Genomic DNA, 18,347 nt, shown 5'->3' with positions numbered 1-18,347 from the left:
ACAAGGAAAGTAGAGATACCAGGAGGATTAGGGAGGGTGGGAGGAGAAAGAGGAAATTTATCACAAGGATCAACATATAACCCCCTACCAGGGGGACGAATAACAGAAAAGTTGGTGAGGGGTGATGGAGGACAATGTAAGATATGGAAAAAATAATCTATAACTTATCAAGAATTGGTGAGGGAGGGTGTGTGGGGGAGGGAGGGGAAGAAATGGGGAGTTGATATCAGGGGATCAAGTAGGAAGATAATGCTTTGAAAATGATAATGGCAGCATATGAGAGAGAAATTATAGTCATTTTATGGTAGAGAACATCATCAATCTTCCCCTGGGGCATATTGTCATTGTATTTATACTGTCGATAATTTAGTCAATGGTAAAGAATTTAAAACACAGTTGAAAAAAAGGAGATTATACAAGTATAGACTGGTTATGAATCACAATACATGAATTATTGACTTGTACAGATTAAATCTTTACGTGACTGGACACTATTTACAAAAATAATGAAGGTTGTTGATAAGGGAAATGTTTTAATGATAGTAGCAGAAAGAGGTCTATCTGATTAACTCATATCTTAAGAAAGCAAGAAGGGCATTGAAATAGTAAGTACATGGTAGCCCAACAACATTCTATACTCTTGGTATAGCAGTCCTGTGTTTCTTCTCACACCTTGTAGTTTTACCTTAAGTAGAGCCCAGTTCACATAGTAGGGGTTCCACAGGGAGTCCTTTGAAGGATATGAGACTCCATGGTTGTTCATTGAACACTAGGAAAAATCTATAAATATTCTATTTTGAGAATCAAAACAAAATCATTATAACCTCTGAGTTGACCACTTTGCCTTGAATTGAACTGGCTCAGCAGATCCTTAAAATAACTAATCGATTAGATATATATGTGTGTATGCAGATACACATACATGTATGCAGATAAATACACTTTTATAAATCCATATGTACACATATACATATATACATAAACTCGCTGCCATTGAGAATGTTGACTCATAGAGAACCCCTGTGATTTCCAAGACTATAACTCTTTAAAAGGGTAGTTAGCCCAGTCTTTTTCTGAGCTGTTGGCAGTTTTAAACTGCCAATCATGCAGATTGAAGTCTCATTCTTAATGGCTACACCACCAGGACTCCATATATATATACCTGTGTGTGTGTGTGTGTGTTCTTAATTTTAAGGCATCCTGAGAAGATCAAGACAAGTTAGGGTTCTTATTGAGAGAACTTGCCTAAAGTTATCTGTTGATTTCAGAGACATGTTTAAACAAGTGGTGTTTAGGACACCCCATGCTTGTATGCATTGGAAGCTTAATAGAAATATGTTTGGTACACCCTCATGGATATGTGTGTATACCAAGTGCTTTTAATACTCTGTGCTTTTCCAACTATTTTTTTCTTTTTAATGTAATTAAGTATTGGAGTCTGTGAAATATTATTTATTTATATCATTAGAATGATTCTTTTCTTCAAATATTTTATTGAGGGTAATTGTATAATTTTCTGTTTTTGATGTTAAAGCATTTTTGCAGTCATAAATTCAATTTTGGAGTTTTAACGTTATCCCCCTTGTAGCACTGTTTTTAGTTTTTGTATGCATATTTTTCCTATTTTTAAGCTGGTTTGTCATTTTAACACAAAGCCACATATGTATACAATGCAATTCTTATTGTCTTCCAAAGATTATTCGGATTTTAAGAAATAAACAAATTGGAATTTAATGAGATTGAAAGGATTGGAGCACAAAAAAATAATTCATGTAAAAGATCTAGTGTACAATATTATAAAGGATAGAGGATATAGAAACTAAGTTCTAGGTCTTCGTAGTCAACTTTTATACCAAAATGTATCTTTGGGTATTTGGATAATTAGGTAATGTCAATTATTTCATGTCCAAATGTCTCATTAGTCAGACACCTATTGCTTGTGTATAAAGCAGAGTTTTGAAATAGAATTAGATGATTTTTGTTTTAATACGGTGTCCCATAAGTAAAAGCCAAATAAATTATTGACTATCAATCTAATGTATCTAATTAATATAGATTTATTTTGTGACACTTATTAGAATGTGATATAAGACAATAATGTGTAAATGAGAACTGATCATCAGATTTAAGAAAGACCGACTTTGGATGTCTGAGTATCCTGCTCCTCTCAAGACCATTCCATTTAAATTTCTATATTTCTCTTGTAATTGTGTTACTTCACTAGAGTATGGTATTCATAAAAATGTGTATGTATACTTTCCATAACTTACATATTATTTTATATTTAACTTAACTTTGTTATTATTAGATATATCCTTCATGTCATATATAACTGCACATTTTGCATTTTACTTGCTGGGTAATTTTTTATTATTGGAATATAAAATATTTTAGAATCACATTGTCTTCCTATGGAATTAATGTTTTAAATTTATACTACTGAAAGCATACTTCTGTCATAATTCTTGTAAAGATATCTTTGGTCATATATGAAAGATATATTCTATGGAAAATACCGAGGAATTAATTTCTGGCTGTTAATATATGTACATTTTCTTTTGTGATAAATATTTTAAAATAGAATTACAGCTTCTCCACCATCAAAAGTAACAGAATCACTCAGAAACAAGAAACACAAATCATTAGATCAATTTATCTGCTATATCAGAATTTTTTATTTATTCTAAAATTCAGGTTGACATTGGATGTAGAGTACACAAAGGAACTCCCATGGGTTGCAGTAGCTTAGTAAATAATAATGGGAACCACATGTTGTTTTCACTCTATAAAGAAGTGGGGAGGAAATGCTTCAATGATAGACAGAGAAAAGTTAATATGGTGTAAGAGCAGCAGCATGTGGTGTAACATTAGTACCAAGGATTCGCATCATTGATTATTTCAGGTTTAAAAGGATTTTGTAGAAATTACATTAATAGTACCCTAGAGAATTATATCAGTCTCTCAGTCCACCATTTCCTCAAAGGATATTGTATAGCAATTCGAAAAGTATTTCAGCTGTTTTGAAAATACAAGAAGTGGGTCCAAAACATGATTAATAGTATGATTTTGTCTTTTTATACTATTTGTAAGCTTGGTGGAAATTTCTCAATAATACACTAGGTAAAAAGCAACAGAGCACAAAATAAGGAGCATGAATTGTGGGTTATTAATGTCAAGGATACATACCACAGACATCTTCAAATTACTAAGATTTCATACACTTTTCAGTCATGGTTCCCTAGAGAATCATGCTTGTCTCCCAGTCCACTGTTTTCTCAAAGGACACTACAAAAAACTGATAATGATTCTAGCACCTTAAAAAGGCAAGAGTAGAAGTTAAACCACAATGAATTTTCTTGATTATCTCATGCATAACCTGGGTTCTAAAAGAGTAATGAACAGAAACCATTGGAAGCAACAGGACACTGGAATTTCTAAGAGGTGAGTCTAATTATTTGAAATTAAGTTCATCAGGAATAAATGTATAAATAAATAAATAAGCCGACACAAACTGCATATGGCCAATGGCAAAGAAGCCTTTTCTAAAGGCTTTTCATATTTTAAGCCAATAGCTGATATATGCACTTTCTAAAGTCTTCAAAGAAATGGACACACACTATGAATTCCACTAAAGGACTAATTCATTTTAGAAATGGAAGATTATTGGTAATTTCAGATTCTAAAGCTTAGATTCTAAGGTCTTTATTTCACAATTGAAAGGCCTAGGTCAAGAGAGTCAAAGGAGGTAGAGCCTTCTCTCTTGTTTCATTTATGCCAACTGGAATCCATTTTGCCTTTAAATTCAGGTCAAGTACGCTCAGTTTTTAGACCATTTTATTTATGCCACAAGAGGTCATAGGAAGAGACATTAGAAAACGTGTCTGTATCTATATCACATAAATTCAGATTCAGGGTGTTTCTTCATAAAATAGGATTACTGAGATAGCTGAATAACAGCATAAATATCAAATATACAGAAGAAGAAAAATTCCAAAAAGGTACAGCTAATAAATGTGTAATGAAGGGTGCAATAAGACCAACCAGAAAAGCCATCTAATCCACCACAGGCAAGAGACTCTAGTTTATTTTGCTTATGTTGACACAATGTCAGGAGCAGAGAGAATTCAATCATTCCATCTCTCCATTTTTCTGCTTCAGACCAATCCTAGATCAATGTGAAGTAGTTCTTAAAGGAGATGAATTATCAATTGCTTTCATGAGTTCTATGCTTTGATACCAAAACTCCAGTAACCAAGCTCACTGCCATCAAATTGATGTTGATTCATAGTGACCCTTTAGGATAGGTTAGAACTGCCCTGGTATATTTCTGATCCGGTCATTCTTTATAGGAATAGAAAATCTTATCTTTCCCTGGTAGAGCAGCTGGTAGTTTTGAACTGCTGACCTTGTGATTAGCAGTTCAATGCACAACCACTATGCCACCATAGCTCTTGATATACAAAGGAAATTTCCTAATATTCATATGGATAGTACACAAAATTCTATAAAAAATTACACTGGAAAACCTAACACAGTTGCTTCTCCAGAAACTGGGAATTTTTTGACATCTTGGAAATCCCATTCCTATACACAGAAATAAAATGGCAAGATGTCTACTACGAAACTTCTAGGATGTTATTGAATAGTTATAGTTTCTTTCTCCGTTGAATTGAGATACATTTACTTAATAAAAATATTTCCTATCTTCTTTCTGAAAGAATTCTGTTGACACCTTATTAAGCCCATGACTGTTAACTGCAAGGTTGGCAGTTCTTCACTAACTAGTAGCTCTGTAAGAAAGAAACTTGATTATCTGTTTCCACCAGGATTGCAGCCAATAGATACATGGGGCACTTCTTTGTCACATGAGGTCACTGTGAGGCAGAATCAACTTAATGTAACCAAACAAAACAACACTCTTTTTCAGACACAAAATTACTTTTCTCACGAGGGATGGATTTCTGCCCTGCAGAGATATTTACCATTGCTGTGTATATTTTTATAGTCATGTGTTTTTAAACCGTTTTCCTGTAAAATGTGCTTCAACTCTGTTCTTAAAACCATTGACATTTCTTTCTAGGAATATGTGAATAGTCTGTGAACCAGTGATTTAGGATAAATGGATCACGTTTTTTTGAAAACTAGATTACATCACCCATATTCCACAATTTTCTTCCGATAGCCTCTATCTACTAATAATTTTATAATGATTTATCTGTCAAAATATAAGCATTCTGCTGCACTTTTTCTTGCCTACTTTAGTTCAATCTCAATTTTCTGCTTTTGTGTAACATATTCAATCATAAAATTAAAAGGAAAATAGCTCTACATTTTGTGGTAAAAGTAACTGAGTGTTTAACAAATTTGACACATATCATAATCTAAAACATATTAAACCTATTGCTATGGAGCCAATTCTAATTCATAATGATCCTGTAAGAAAATATCGAGCTGTTCCACAGGATGGCCAAGGCTGTAAGTATTTCCAGAAAGAGACCGCCACATGTTCTCCCCATGGAGCTACTGGTAGTCTGGAACCACTGGCTTTCAGTTACCAGCTGAAAGAGAAACCACGGAATCACTAGAGTTTCTTTAACTCATAGTGGGTGCAATTAATGTAAAAAAGAGCCTTTCAGTCAATTCTAGTTCATAACAAGCCCATACACAACAGAATGAAAAACTGCCCAGCCCTGCATCCACCTGACACTCACTATGTTTAAGAGATGTGTTGCAACACGGTGTCAATTTACCTCATTGAGGTCCTTTATCAATTTCAATGACCCTCTACTTTTCCATGACTAATATGCAGGTCAATATATAATGAATCAAAAATTAATGGTTGCCATAGATTCAGACTCATTTAATACACATATGGTAGAGAGTAGAACGGCTTCACTGGGTTCTCTTGACTGTAATCTTTACAACAGCAGGATGACAGACCTTTCTTCTGCAGTGAAGGTGTGGACATCCATTCTTGATGTAAGTAGTTGATTATACACCATGTTTGTCATATTGGGAGATATAATGCATTTAGGATTTATCTATGTTGTGTTTAGAAAATACACCAAATTTCCCTCACTGAAAAAGAACAAAATTGTTGCAGTGTACAATGCCTTAGCATTAGGGTCATTTGTGTCATTATCATCTTTCATCTTACAGTAAGTGAAATATCATCAGAGACATGACCAACCGCACATTGGTGATGGAATTCTCCCTTATGGAATTCTCCAACACCAGGGAGCTTCGAGTTCTGCACACATTTCTATTTTTGCTGATTTACTTGGAGACATTGGTGGGAAATCTTCTCATCATCACTGTGGTCACCCTGAATCAGGCTCTTCACACGCCCATGTACTTCTTCCTCAAGAACTTGTCTTTCCTCGATGCTTGCTTCATTTCAACCACAGTTCCAAATTTTATTCTGAACTCTTTATCCCACAGGAGCATAATTTCCTTGCCAGGATGTGTGCTACAGGTATTGCTGATGATTCACTTTGCTGGATCTGAACTGTTCATCCTCACAGCCATGTCCTATGACCGCTATGTGGCCATCTGCCACCCTCTGCGCTATGAGGTCATTATGAACTGGGCAGTCTGTGTGCAGATGGCAGCAGCCTCCTGGCTCATGGGAGGTATCTTTGGAGCCCTTTATACTGCTGAGACATTCTCTCTGTCTTTCTGTGGATCCAGGCATCTCCCACATTTTTTCTGTCATGTTCCCTCCTTGTTGAAGATTTCTTGTTCTCAGACACACATTATCATTAATGTTAGCTTAGTACTTGGACTCCTATTTGGAATTTTCTGCTTATCTTGCATTGGTTTTTCATACATCTGCATTTTCAATACAGTACTGAGAATGCCTGTATCACAAGGATGGTCCAAAGCCTTCTCCACCTGCTTGCCCCATCTCATAGTTGTGAGCACATTTTTTCTGACAGGTGCTACTGCCTATTTGAAACCTGTCCCTGACTACCCACATATTCTTGATTTTGTGGCATCTGTCTTCTATTGTGTGGTACCTCCATCATTGAACCCCATAATATACAGCTTAAGGAATAAGGAAATAAAAGAAGCTTTGTGTAAGATATTATGGAGAGTATACCAGTATAGGAGCCATGTAAAAAAATCCAATTCTATTCTCAGGTAGCAATGTAAAACAATGTTTCCACATGATTTCATAGGTTGATTCTGATCAGGGTAAATATGTTAATAACTCTGAATCTGTTCATCAATTCATTTCTAAATTCTAGAATAAGGTGACATATTTGTGATTATTAATTTATTGTCATGCTGTACCTGACTATTTATTAGATTGTGGCCCATGTAAGCTAGATGTCAGAGTTCTGTGTGGACATAAAATGTATACTAAGCAGACTATCCTCCACGAAGCTGCCCATATTCTAAATCAGGGCACCTGTGGGTTTTCACTTTCATGGCAAAAATGATTTTAGAGACAAGATTAAGTAAAGAATATTGATAAAGATAAATTATTCTGAATTATTGTGCTCAATGTAATCACAAGAATCATTAAGTACAGAAAAGCTTTATGAGTGGTGGTCAGAAGAAGTAGATTTGTCTAAGGAAGAGGCTCCAAGATCTGTAACACTGCTAGTTTAAAAAAATACAAGGCAGGCATGAGATATTGAAAGTGGGCAGCCTCGTGGATGGAAAAAGCAAGAAAAACGATTTTCCCATTTTAGCCAACAATGAAACTTACATCTTAGTTTTAGTTTAGGACAATGTAAAATGAGAATTGCTATAGTTTTAAACCACTAGTTTTAGATAATTTACTACATTAGCAACCAAAAAGTTAACATAAACCTTAAACCACCACCTGTAAATTTGTGTTAAATAAGAATTTCTGATACAGAGCAAGTACAAATATTACAACAGTAATATCTTTGTAAAAAGTTTATATATATAAACTATATATATATATATATATATATATATATCCCTACACTATCCCTGCAAACACTAACTTTAATTTGAAGAGGAAAAATGCAAGGTTTATTACAATACATAGTATGTAATATCAGTAGTTGATATGTAGTAGTTGATGTATGAAAAAATACATATCCAGAGGCAGATATATTAATGCCACTTTAATATAAAGCATAACAAATCTGAAAAATGAAAGAGAAAGATGCATTTAAATATATAAATCTGTTTTGCATGTATCAATTATTATATATTATTGTTGGTGCAGTGGGATTGATTTCAACTTAGTGGTCCCATATGAAAGACTACAAGCGCCCAATAGTATTGTTTAGGATATAATCGTTATGGAAGCAGATCATAAGTTACTTTGCACTTGGAGCCATTGGGTAGGTTGCAATGACCAACCTTTCAGTTAACAGCCAAATGTGTAACCATGGTGCCACCAGAGCTCATTACAAACAATTAAAATAAAAAGGTAAGCATTTGTTTAGATTTTTATTGTTATAAGATTTATTCATCAAAATTTTGTGAAAGTAAACTTGATTTAATTAAAAACATTAAGTGTCATTTTTTGATATTTGTCCTGTTTGTGTTTTGAGATTCAATATGATAAGGATAATACTTTGGGCTGGCAATTTTTGTATTACTTTTCATGAATTTAAAACTTCTTTGTTATGTGTTTTTTGGTATATGGAACCCAGCATTGATGAACCTAAAGAGACATCAACTAGAGAAGGGTTCCAGTGGGTACAGTGGGAGAGGTGAGGGGTCAGGGAGAGCTGATGATCAAGGAGTGCAAAAAGTAAGAACATATTTTGAAACTGATTGTGGTAGTAATTTTATAATACTGTTTGATGTGATTGAACTATGGGATGGCATAGTGTCTGCAATAGTTCCTCATAAAACGGTTTGGAAAAAAGAAATCAAACTAAAAAGATGTAGTTTATAATGTATTTTTCTATTATGTGAAAGAATTTAAAATCTAAATGCAAGTAATTTGCTTTGTGTGGACTTTGACTCATAGCAGTCTTATATAGAGTTTTGGTTACTATAAATCTGAATTTTTTTCTCACTTGTGTTATTAAACATGGTGAAGCAGAAACATTAGTTAATAATATCTTACTAATACAAGCAGGGATGTTTTCCACTCCTGAAATCACATTTTTATTATATGTATATAGAATACACTTTTTCAGTTTTTATATTTATAAATGTATGTGATATATTTTGACGCATAGAATCCATCATTTCTCCAATGCCATTTTTAACCAACCCCAATATGATTTATTGGGCTTTTCAGTATTTTACTTTTTACCAATATATAAGATAATGAATTTAAAATGTATTTGAATTTTGTAGACTTCTTGGTGAGAAACTAAAGTTACTTTTTAATTTAATAAAACAGTTGACTCTCCAATGTTTTGTTTTTCAGATGGTTATGTTTTATATTATATGCGGCATGAATACTAGCACCTGCCCTTTAGTATTTTGTATTTAATGAGTTAATAAATGTAAATCACCTATTGCAGAGCCCAACAGACTAGGACATTGCTGGTTTGCCTACTTATATAACACAGACATGGGAAACAAGCTCAGGGAGAAAGCAACCGGGCCAATAGCCCCAGAGGGTCTTGGGAGGAGAAGGTGGTAGGAGAAGGGTGTGGTGAGCAAACAATGCCATAGACAGGGGAACAACCAGGGTATTAAAACCAACATCTAGGAGGTTGTAGAAATCCTGTGGGTATTAGATCAACATCAGTCTAGCTGAGAGGAAGTGCTAAGAGGGGGAAAGGGATGCTGGGGCAGGAGGAGGCAAAAGGAAGCAGAGGAAAGCTCTAGGAAGCAAAGCTATAGATATAGGTATTAACAGGGATGTGTACTTATGTAAATAGAGGCATTGGCATATGTACATATATTTATAAGGCAATACATTGAGGCTGCAGATGGGCCTTGGGCCTCAGCTCATAACCTACCTCAATATAAGAACACTTTATTCTAACAAAATGGCATTTTGTGATGCTCACCACACACCACCCCACCTCCCGACCTGATCACTGATGACAAAATGGGTGTATAAGTAGATGTGGTTGAAGACAGTGATGGTGCCCAGATATTAAAAGATATAGTGTCTGGGTCTTAAATGTTTGACGTTAAATGAGCGGTCTTCCAACAGTGAAGCAATAAGCCCACGTGGAAGAACCACACCAGCTGGTGCGATCATGAGGTGTCATCAGGACCCAGTAAAAGGCATCAGAAGATTCATAACAAACAACAAACAAACAAAAACACGTTGATGAGAATGAGGACAGTCAGAGTGGACACTCAAAGCCCATCCTTAGACAATGGAACATCCCCCCACAGAAGGGTTGCAGGCAAGGGATGAGTCAATCAGGGTGCCATAGAGCACTGATAGATCATGCAACATACCTCTGGTTCCTTGAAGCTTCCTCATCCCCCACTATCATGACCACAGTTCTGCTTCCCACTCTGGACTGGACCGGAGCGTGTACATAGGTATGGGCAAGAGATAAAGCTCAGGACACACGGAACCCAGGATTGGAATGGGAATAGCAATAGCAAAAGGGTAGGGGGTAGGGCGGGGGGTGGGGAGGGGGGAGGTTGGAATGAATGGCACATAATCACACACACCCATCCAGGAGGAAGAACAACAAACTAGAGGGGGTGGGAGACAGCAGTTGGTGTGGGATATAATGATAATAACAATCTATAATCTATCAAGGGGCCACAAGTGGGGGGTGGGAATAGGAGCTGATCGCAAAGGTTCAATAGAAAGTAAATGTCCAGAAAAGAACGATGGCAATATATGTACTAATATGTCTGATATAATTGATGTATGGATTGTAACAAGTGTTGTAAGAGCCCCCAATAAAATGATCTTAAAAAACAAAACAAAAAACCCAGTGAGAAATAATAATGTTTCTTCTAACAAGTCCTAAGTATACAATGAAATGGATGCTATTATTAAATCCAATATTCCATTCCAAAATTTGACATATATATGCTTTGGGTCAATCCCACCTTAGTCCTAAAAGTGTTGTAAAGCAAGGATGTTACTTTAAAAGCTAAGATGAACCTGACCCAAACCATGCCATTTTCAATCCCCATGAGCAGGTTACAGAAGGTTACATCATCACAGAGAACTTTCATCCGTTCTACCTTATTTCATAATCCTGACTTCTCAATATCACCATCTCTTGTGACTTACAAATATAATCTATTTTCCATTTTCTAATTCTGTCATCTAAATGGTATAATATAAATGGAATTATGAAATAAGTGAATGTGTTAGGCTGGGTTGACTAGAGGAACAACTCCAGAGACTCTTATATGTGTAAGAAAGACCTTTATATCAAGAGGTAATTATAAATCAAGAAAACATCCCAGCCCAGTCCAACTCAAGTCCCTAAGTCTGATAATAGTCCACACGTCCCTCTTCAGATTCACGTAGCCATATGTCGTGATGCAGAATGCAGGAATGTCACAGCTGGTGGGGGGAAAGTCATGTGGATGCAATGGCCGTGGTAACATGGCAGAGCTCTGGCAGCAACCTGGATCTGCCAGTAGGATATTGAAGGTGAGGGGTGGGAGGTGGTTTCCCAGGGCCCTTCTTAGGAGAAGGTCATGCCCACCCACAGGCACCATCAGGCTGTGACCTGACTGACAGTTTCAATACCCCCCTCTACACATTTATATATTTTCAAGTTGACATGAAATTATGGAACTACCACAGTGAATTTTGAGCATTGCCTTTTTCACACATCAAAAGTCTCAAGAGTTTTATCCAAGTTGTTAGACATATTAATAATTTGTTTTTATTCCTAGGCATTATTCTGAGGTATTTGTAACCAATCATTGAAGGGCACCTGGGTTACTCTCCATTTGGGGACTATTACAAATATTCATGTACAGCATTTTGCCTGAAGCTTCATTTTAAATTCTCTACTGCATGTACTCATTAGTGCAGTTTCTGAATTATATGCATAAATGTTTTGTTGGTGGTGCCAATGCTAGATTTTTATTTAATTTTTTTTTAGAAAATAGAGAATTATTTTTCATTTTTAAGGCAATGTGCCACTGGTTCATTTTTCTCTGCGTCCTCATCACAATTTGGCTTATTACTATTTATTGATTCAGTTGTGGTGCAAATATGTGTAAGAACATATATTATTTAGTAACTTTATTATGTTCTTCATAATTTTCAACCATTCTCAATGTTCTTTTTCAAATAAATCCATTACCTTTAAGATTAACTCACAGCCCCTAAACAAAAATTCTTTCTCCTTCTCACTCCAAGTGGTAACTGATAATTAATTTTGGTTTCTATACATTTCTTGTTTCATATACAAAGGAAAAATTATAAAATATGCTGCATGATTAAATTATAATTCAGTTCTTGTTGGATTAGACTGTTGTTTTTATTCAACTAGTTGCCTGAGAATCCATGTTGGCTTATGAAGGGGCTTCACTGTTCTTAGAAAAACTCCATTATATTTAAATTACATTTACCCATACACTTTTAGAAGCCAATCCCTATGTTTTTTTGTGTGTGTATGAATATGTGTGTACACATACTTATTATATATAAAATTCACATATATAAACAAAATATACATAATATATAGCCATGTGTCAATAAATGATTGTTTATATAATCATGCACATACATCAGTAAAAATTACACATAACAACTAATTAATATTAAATTTAATTACATTTATAAAAGTAAAGCCCATGATATATAATTTATTTTTAGTAATTTAGACAATAGTTATAAAATATCATAGATGGAAAATCATTTAGAAATTCTGATTTAACTTTCTCATTTGCATTGAAGGTAAAACATGTTTTCTCATGTCATACATTGAAAAATAAAGAAAGATCAGTCCTGGAAAAACTTATTAGTTGAATAGTAGCTCATACACAATCTGATTTGCCCTCTCTTTTACTTCAGAACATACATATTTATTTAAATTCTACACGTGTTCCCCCAAATAGTGAAATCTTTGGAAAACAAATATTCTTGTTTGTGACCTAGCCTAGAAATATAAAAGTCATCATTAAAATTAGAACATCACTCAGTGAAAGAGCAGTTGAGTTATTCTAAAATCAACTTGAAGACTATCTGTAAGTTGAGGAAAATACTAAATTCAAAACCTAACTCATTGACATCAAGTTGCAAAGAGAAGATAGCAAACTGGAATGGTACTTTGGTGTTGATACATCACTATGAAGTACTTTTTTTGTGTAGACTCAGAAAAAAAAACAACAGCGACAAAAAGAGACACACAACAAAAAAGCCCCACACTAAAATAAAATGAAAAATACCACACTCGGGAGATCAAAATTATAAGATCACACGCTCTTTGAAAAGGTGCTCCACAAAAAATATACACACACACACCGAAAATAAAAGCTCTCTCTGGTGAGAAATACAAAAGTGCGAGTTACATTCTACAGCCTGTGGTTGAAGTTTTAGTATGATCTCAACAGCATTTATCTTACAACTATACACTGTATATTGTTTTGCTAATGGAACTGTTCACTCGTGGTTTCCACACCAACTTAACATTCAATCTAATTTCAGGTGAACATTGGAGAAAGTTGGATATGTAAAAACACATCTCATTCTAATTTGTTTTAGTTTTAGATTACTCAGGTACTAGAGATTCATTAGATATGTTTTATATATATAGATTTATCCATGAGTCTACAATGAATATGTGAATAGTGAAAAGACTAATTACAATCCTAACTAGGATGTAAGGAATTCTTCAATTATTTTACCTTTCACAATTATAGTTATCTGTCAACTGTATTGGAAACAATGATGTTAGAAGATTTCTTTGGTACCATGCACAAGCAAATGGAAAAAAGACAAGTTCTTCAGAAATAAGAATCCCACAGACACATTCCTTGTAAATTCAATTGTTAGCTGCCACTGTGTGGCTTATGACTTGTAATGACCACGACAGTTTGTGTCAAACTTGCTGGGCTCGGATTCCGCTGGATGCAGCCATTGTGTCAATTGCCCACATGAGGGCTCTCCTGTCTTTCCCCGTTCCTTCACATTACCAAGTATGCTGTCCTCCAAGGAACCTTCTCTCCTGACAACATGGCCGAAGTATGTAAGATGAAATCTTATGATCCTTGCCTGTAAGGAGAACTCTGGCCTTACTTCTTCCACGATAGATCAGTTTGTTCTTTTAGCAGTCCATGGTACATTCATATTCTTCTCCCACACTGTAGTTCAAACACCGATTCTTCTTCAGACTTCCTCATTCAACTTTCACATGCATATGAGGGAAAGGAAAACACCATAGTTTGGGCCAGGTTCACTTCAGACCTCAAAGTAACATAATTGTTTTTCAATATTGTAAAGTAGTCTTGTACAACAGATTTATCCAGTGCTACATGTCTTTTGACGTCTCGACTTCAGCTTCCATCAGAATAAACTGAGGAGCTAAGCAAGACAAAAATCTTTGGAAAATTTAACCTTTTCTCACTTTATCACGATGGTACCTATTGGTCCATTTGTGAGTATTTGGGTCTTCCTAGAACTGAGTCATCATAATCCATACAGAAGTCTTTAATCTTTGATCTTCATCAGCAAATATTTTAATTCCCCTCACTTTCAGCAAACAAAGCTGCGTTATCTACATATCAAATGTTATGAAGGAGACTTTTCCAATCCAGCATCTCTGATTATTTTCTCAGTCAACAGATTGAATAAGTCTGAGAGAATGCAACTCTGTCTCATGCCTATGCTGATTTTAAACCAGGCAGTATTCCCATGTGCTGTTCACACAACTATCTCTTGATCATGTACAGTTTCCTGATGAGCACAATGGATTCTTTAGAATTCCCATTCTTCTCAATCTTATCCATAGTTTGTTATGATCCACACAGTCAAATGGTTTTGCAATGTCAATGAAACACAAGTCAATGAAACACAGTTTTCTCTCCTTTCACCCAAGATCCATCTGACATCGCCAATGCTATCTCTTGTTTCTTGTTCTCTTCTGAATCCAGCCTGAACCGCTGACAGCTACCTGTCAATATGATGCTGTAAACATTATTGGATGATGTTCAGCTAAAATTTACTTCCATTGATAATTAAGGATATTGTTCTGTAGTTTGACCCATTCTGCTGGGTCACCTTTCTTTGGAATGGGTATAAATGTGGATCTCTTCCAGACAATTGGTCAAGTACCTGTTTACCAAATTAAGTGGCAAAGACCAGTAATTGCGTCTAGTGCTTCATCACCTGTTGAAACATTTCCATTGATTTGCCATAAATTCCTTGAACCTTGATTTTGGCTTGTGCTTTCAGTGTGGCTTGAACTTCTCCCTCAGGACCATTTATTCTGTAGTTCTTTCAGTTAAAATATATTGAGAATGGTCTTCCTTTTTGATTTTTTCACTCTAGGTCCTTGTACATTTCATTATAATATTTGACTTTCATTTCTTCAAATGTCTTTCACAATTTTCTATTCAGCTCGTTGACTTCATCATTTCTTCTATTTCCTTTAGCTATTTTATGATTAAAAGCAAGTTTCAGCGTCTCTGCTGACATCCACTTTGGTCTTTTCTTCCTTTCCTATATTTTAAAAGATCTTTTGCTTTCCTCATGAGCGACGGTCTCGATGTCCTCTCACGCTCATCGTATATGCTATCCTCAGTGTGCAGTGCTTCAGTTATGCTGTGGAGATGCTCTCCAAAGCCATGGCAGATAGATTCCAGGACGTATTTTGGCTCTTGCAGACTTAATTTTCTTCAGTTTTACCCTGAACTTACATCTTAGAAGTTTATGATTTGTTACACAGACAGACCCTTGTCTTGTTTCAGCTGCTGATATTGCGCTTCATCATCATCTCTTTCTTCAGATGTGGTCAATTTGATTTTGTGTATTCCATCTGGAGAAATCCAAGTGCATAGTCACCTATTATGTGCTGCACATGGCCTCTTTGAACAGCAAGAATGTTACTTTGAGGACCAAGGTGTGTCTAACCCAAGTCATGGTACTTCCAACAGCTTCATATTCATGTAAAGTGGTCATTGAATGGGGCAGACCAAAGAAGAATGGATTCAGTTGTATCGTGGTACTGGAAAAGAACATTGAAAAGCTGCAAAAAAAGACAAACTGATCTGTTTCTGAAGAAGTAAAACCAGAGTGCTTCTTAGAGGCAAGGGTGACAAGGCTTCATCTTACCAAATTTTGGACATGTTGTCAGGTAAGAGCAGTTCCTAGAGGAGTATGTCATGATTGATAAAGTAGAAGGGGAGCAAAGAAGAGGAAGGCCCTCCAGGAGATGCATTGATACCTTCATGGCAATCTTGGGCCCAGCCAAAAGAACAATTACGAGGGTATCGCAGAACAGGGAAGTATTGTGCTAGGGGTGGTTAGGGATCAGAACTGATTCAGTGGTACCTAACACCAACAACTGCCTAACAATCAATGTAACTGCCACTAAACAACATTCTCTTTATTTATTCTGGTAAGAAGGTGGGAGGAAACACTGATAGGATTCACCTATGAGCAATTGTGAACCAGATTCCCTGCAATGCCATCCTGTTGGGTATAAAATGAGTTCTCATGAAAACAGGGGGTGGAGGGGTGGAGGGTCGGTCTCATAATCAGCAAGAGCCAGAGTGGATATCTGTGGTAGTTCTATAATCATTTGTGAAGGGGGGGAGTCTAGCCTGTCAATCAGGTGATAGCCAATGACACCTCTGTGTGGGCATGGCCTTTTGAGGATCCTGGGGATTGCTGCATTTCCTCCTTGGAGGTGGGAGACACTCTTCTCTCTGCTCACTCCCAGAGAAACACTTACTGACAAAACATATGGCACTATGCTGAGAGACCCCATGCCCTGGGAACTGGTGGAGCCAAGTGGAGACTCCTGCCAGTGCTGAGATGCTTCTACCACCATTGGATCCACAAGACTTTGCACCAACTGGCCCGTGATCTTCCTGCATTTGGTGTCATTGCATGTATTTCATGAGTCTGAAGAGGACTTTATAGATTGGTATCAGACAGATGGGCTAATATCAGACTTATGGACTTGATCTGGACTGGGCTGGAAAGTTTTCTCAATATTCAACTGCTCTTATATAAAAGCTCTTTATTATACACATATGAGTGTCTTTGAATTTGTTTCTCCAGTCTACCCTGAACTAACACAAGCTCATCTTCTGGATCATCATCTCACTTACCCCAGACTAACCTTCGGATTTTGGACTTACGAGCATAGACTGCCATGTGAGATGTTTCTTCAAACTTGCAAAAACTATGTACATGAAGTAAAGTCTTCAGGAGTACATACTTCAGGACCTTCATTTGCATAGGGGCATGACTAAAAATGAGAATGAACAGCTATGCTACAAACATCAGTGTTAGTCTGGGTAGACTAGAGAAACAAATCCACGGACACACAAATGGATATAGGAAAGTGATTTATATACAAGAGGAATTGAACATTGAGAAAACATCCCAACCCAGTTCAGTCCAAGGTCATAAATCTGATATTAACACATATGTCCGACAACAATCTATAAAGTCCTCTTCAGACTCATGAAACACATGCAATGATGCCAAATGTAGAAGATCACAAGCCAGTGGGTAGAAAGTCTTTGGTGGTAGAAGCATCTCAGGGCTGGCACGGATCTCCATGTGGTCATTCCAGTTCCCAGGGCTATATCAGGGTAAGTCCATGTGGCATCTCCTCAGGGATGCCTCACAGGAAGTCAGCCTTGTCAGTAGAGAATCTCCAAGAAAATGAACTGAGATAGTGTCTCCTGCCTCCAAAAAGGAAGTACCAGATTTCCCAGAATTCTCAGGAGAAGGCCATGCCCACACAGAAGTCTCATTGGCTATCTCCAGATTGACAGGCTAGACTCCACCCCTACACTCTTAATCCTTAAATTGACACCAGATTAGGTGACTACCGCAATCAGTAAATAATTGAAACTTAGAATATAGGAAGTATAAGTCTAAGAAAATTAGATGCCATCAAAAATGAAATACAATGCAAAAATATCAACAATGTAGGCATTTTTTAGCTGAAATGGACTGATATGGGCCCTTTTGACTCACAAAATTACATGGTTTACAACACAGGGGATGATACAGTTAATAGGAATAGCACGGCCTTCATTGTCATAAAGGACATTTCAAGATCTATTCTGAAGTGCAATGCTGTATATGATAGGATTATATTTCTCCACCTTCAAAGAAACCCAATCAATACAAGTATTATTCAAATGTACATGCCAACGACTAAAGCTAGTGATGACAAAATTGAACAATTCTCCTAACATTTTCTGTTCGATAGAGTGATCAAACATACAATCAAGACTCATTGGATTTTTCGGGCCTCACTTTTGAC

General features: G+C 36.1%; 1 protein-coding gene across 1 annotated transcript; it reads left to right on the top strand.

The window, feature by feature from the left end:
- The first annotated feature begins 6,181 nt into the window (after positions 1-6,181).
- On the top strand, positions 6,182-7,147 carry LOC101647572 (olfactory receptor 14A2-like). Its single transcript, XM_004697246.1, has one exon. The coding sequence runs from the start codon at positions 6,182-6,184 to the stop codon at positions 7,145-7,147; it is 966 nt and encodes a 321-aa protein (XP_004697303.1).
- Positions 7,148-18,347: the final 11,200 nt, after the last annotated feature.

This window comes from Echinops telfairi, unplaced genomic scaffold, assembly GCF_000313985.2.
Source record: "Echinops telfairi isolate 266 unplaced genomic scaffold, ASM31398v2 ScPeMD7_7469;HRSCAF=8507_0, whole genome shotgun sequence".
NCBI classification, from domain to species: Eukaryota; Metazoa; Chordata; class Mammalia; order Afrosoricida; family Tenrecidae; genus Echinops; species Echinops telfairi.
The sequence above is the reverse complement of the archived record's forward strand: the minus strand, read 5'-3'. Positions and strand labels throughout refer to the sequence as shown.

Bases quoted from the DNA above. Each gene is read 5' to 3' on its own strand.
- LOC101647572 (XM_004697246.1), top strand. From the start codon at position 6,182: ATGACCAACCGCACATTGGTGATGGAATTCTCCCTTATGGAATTCTCC.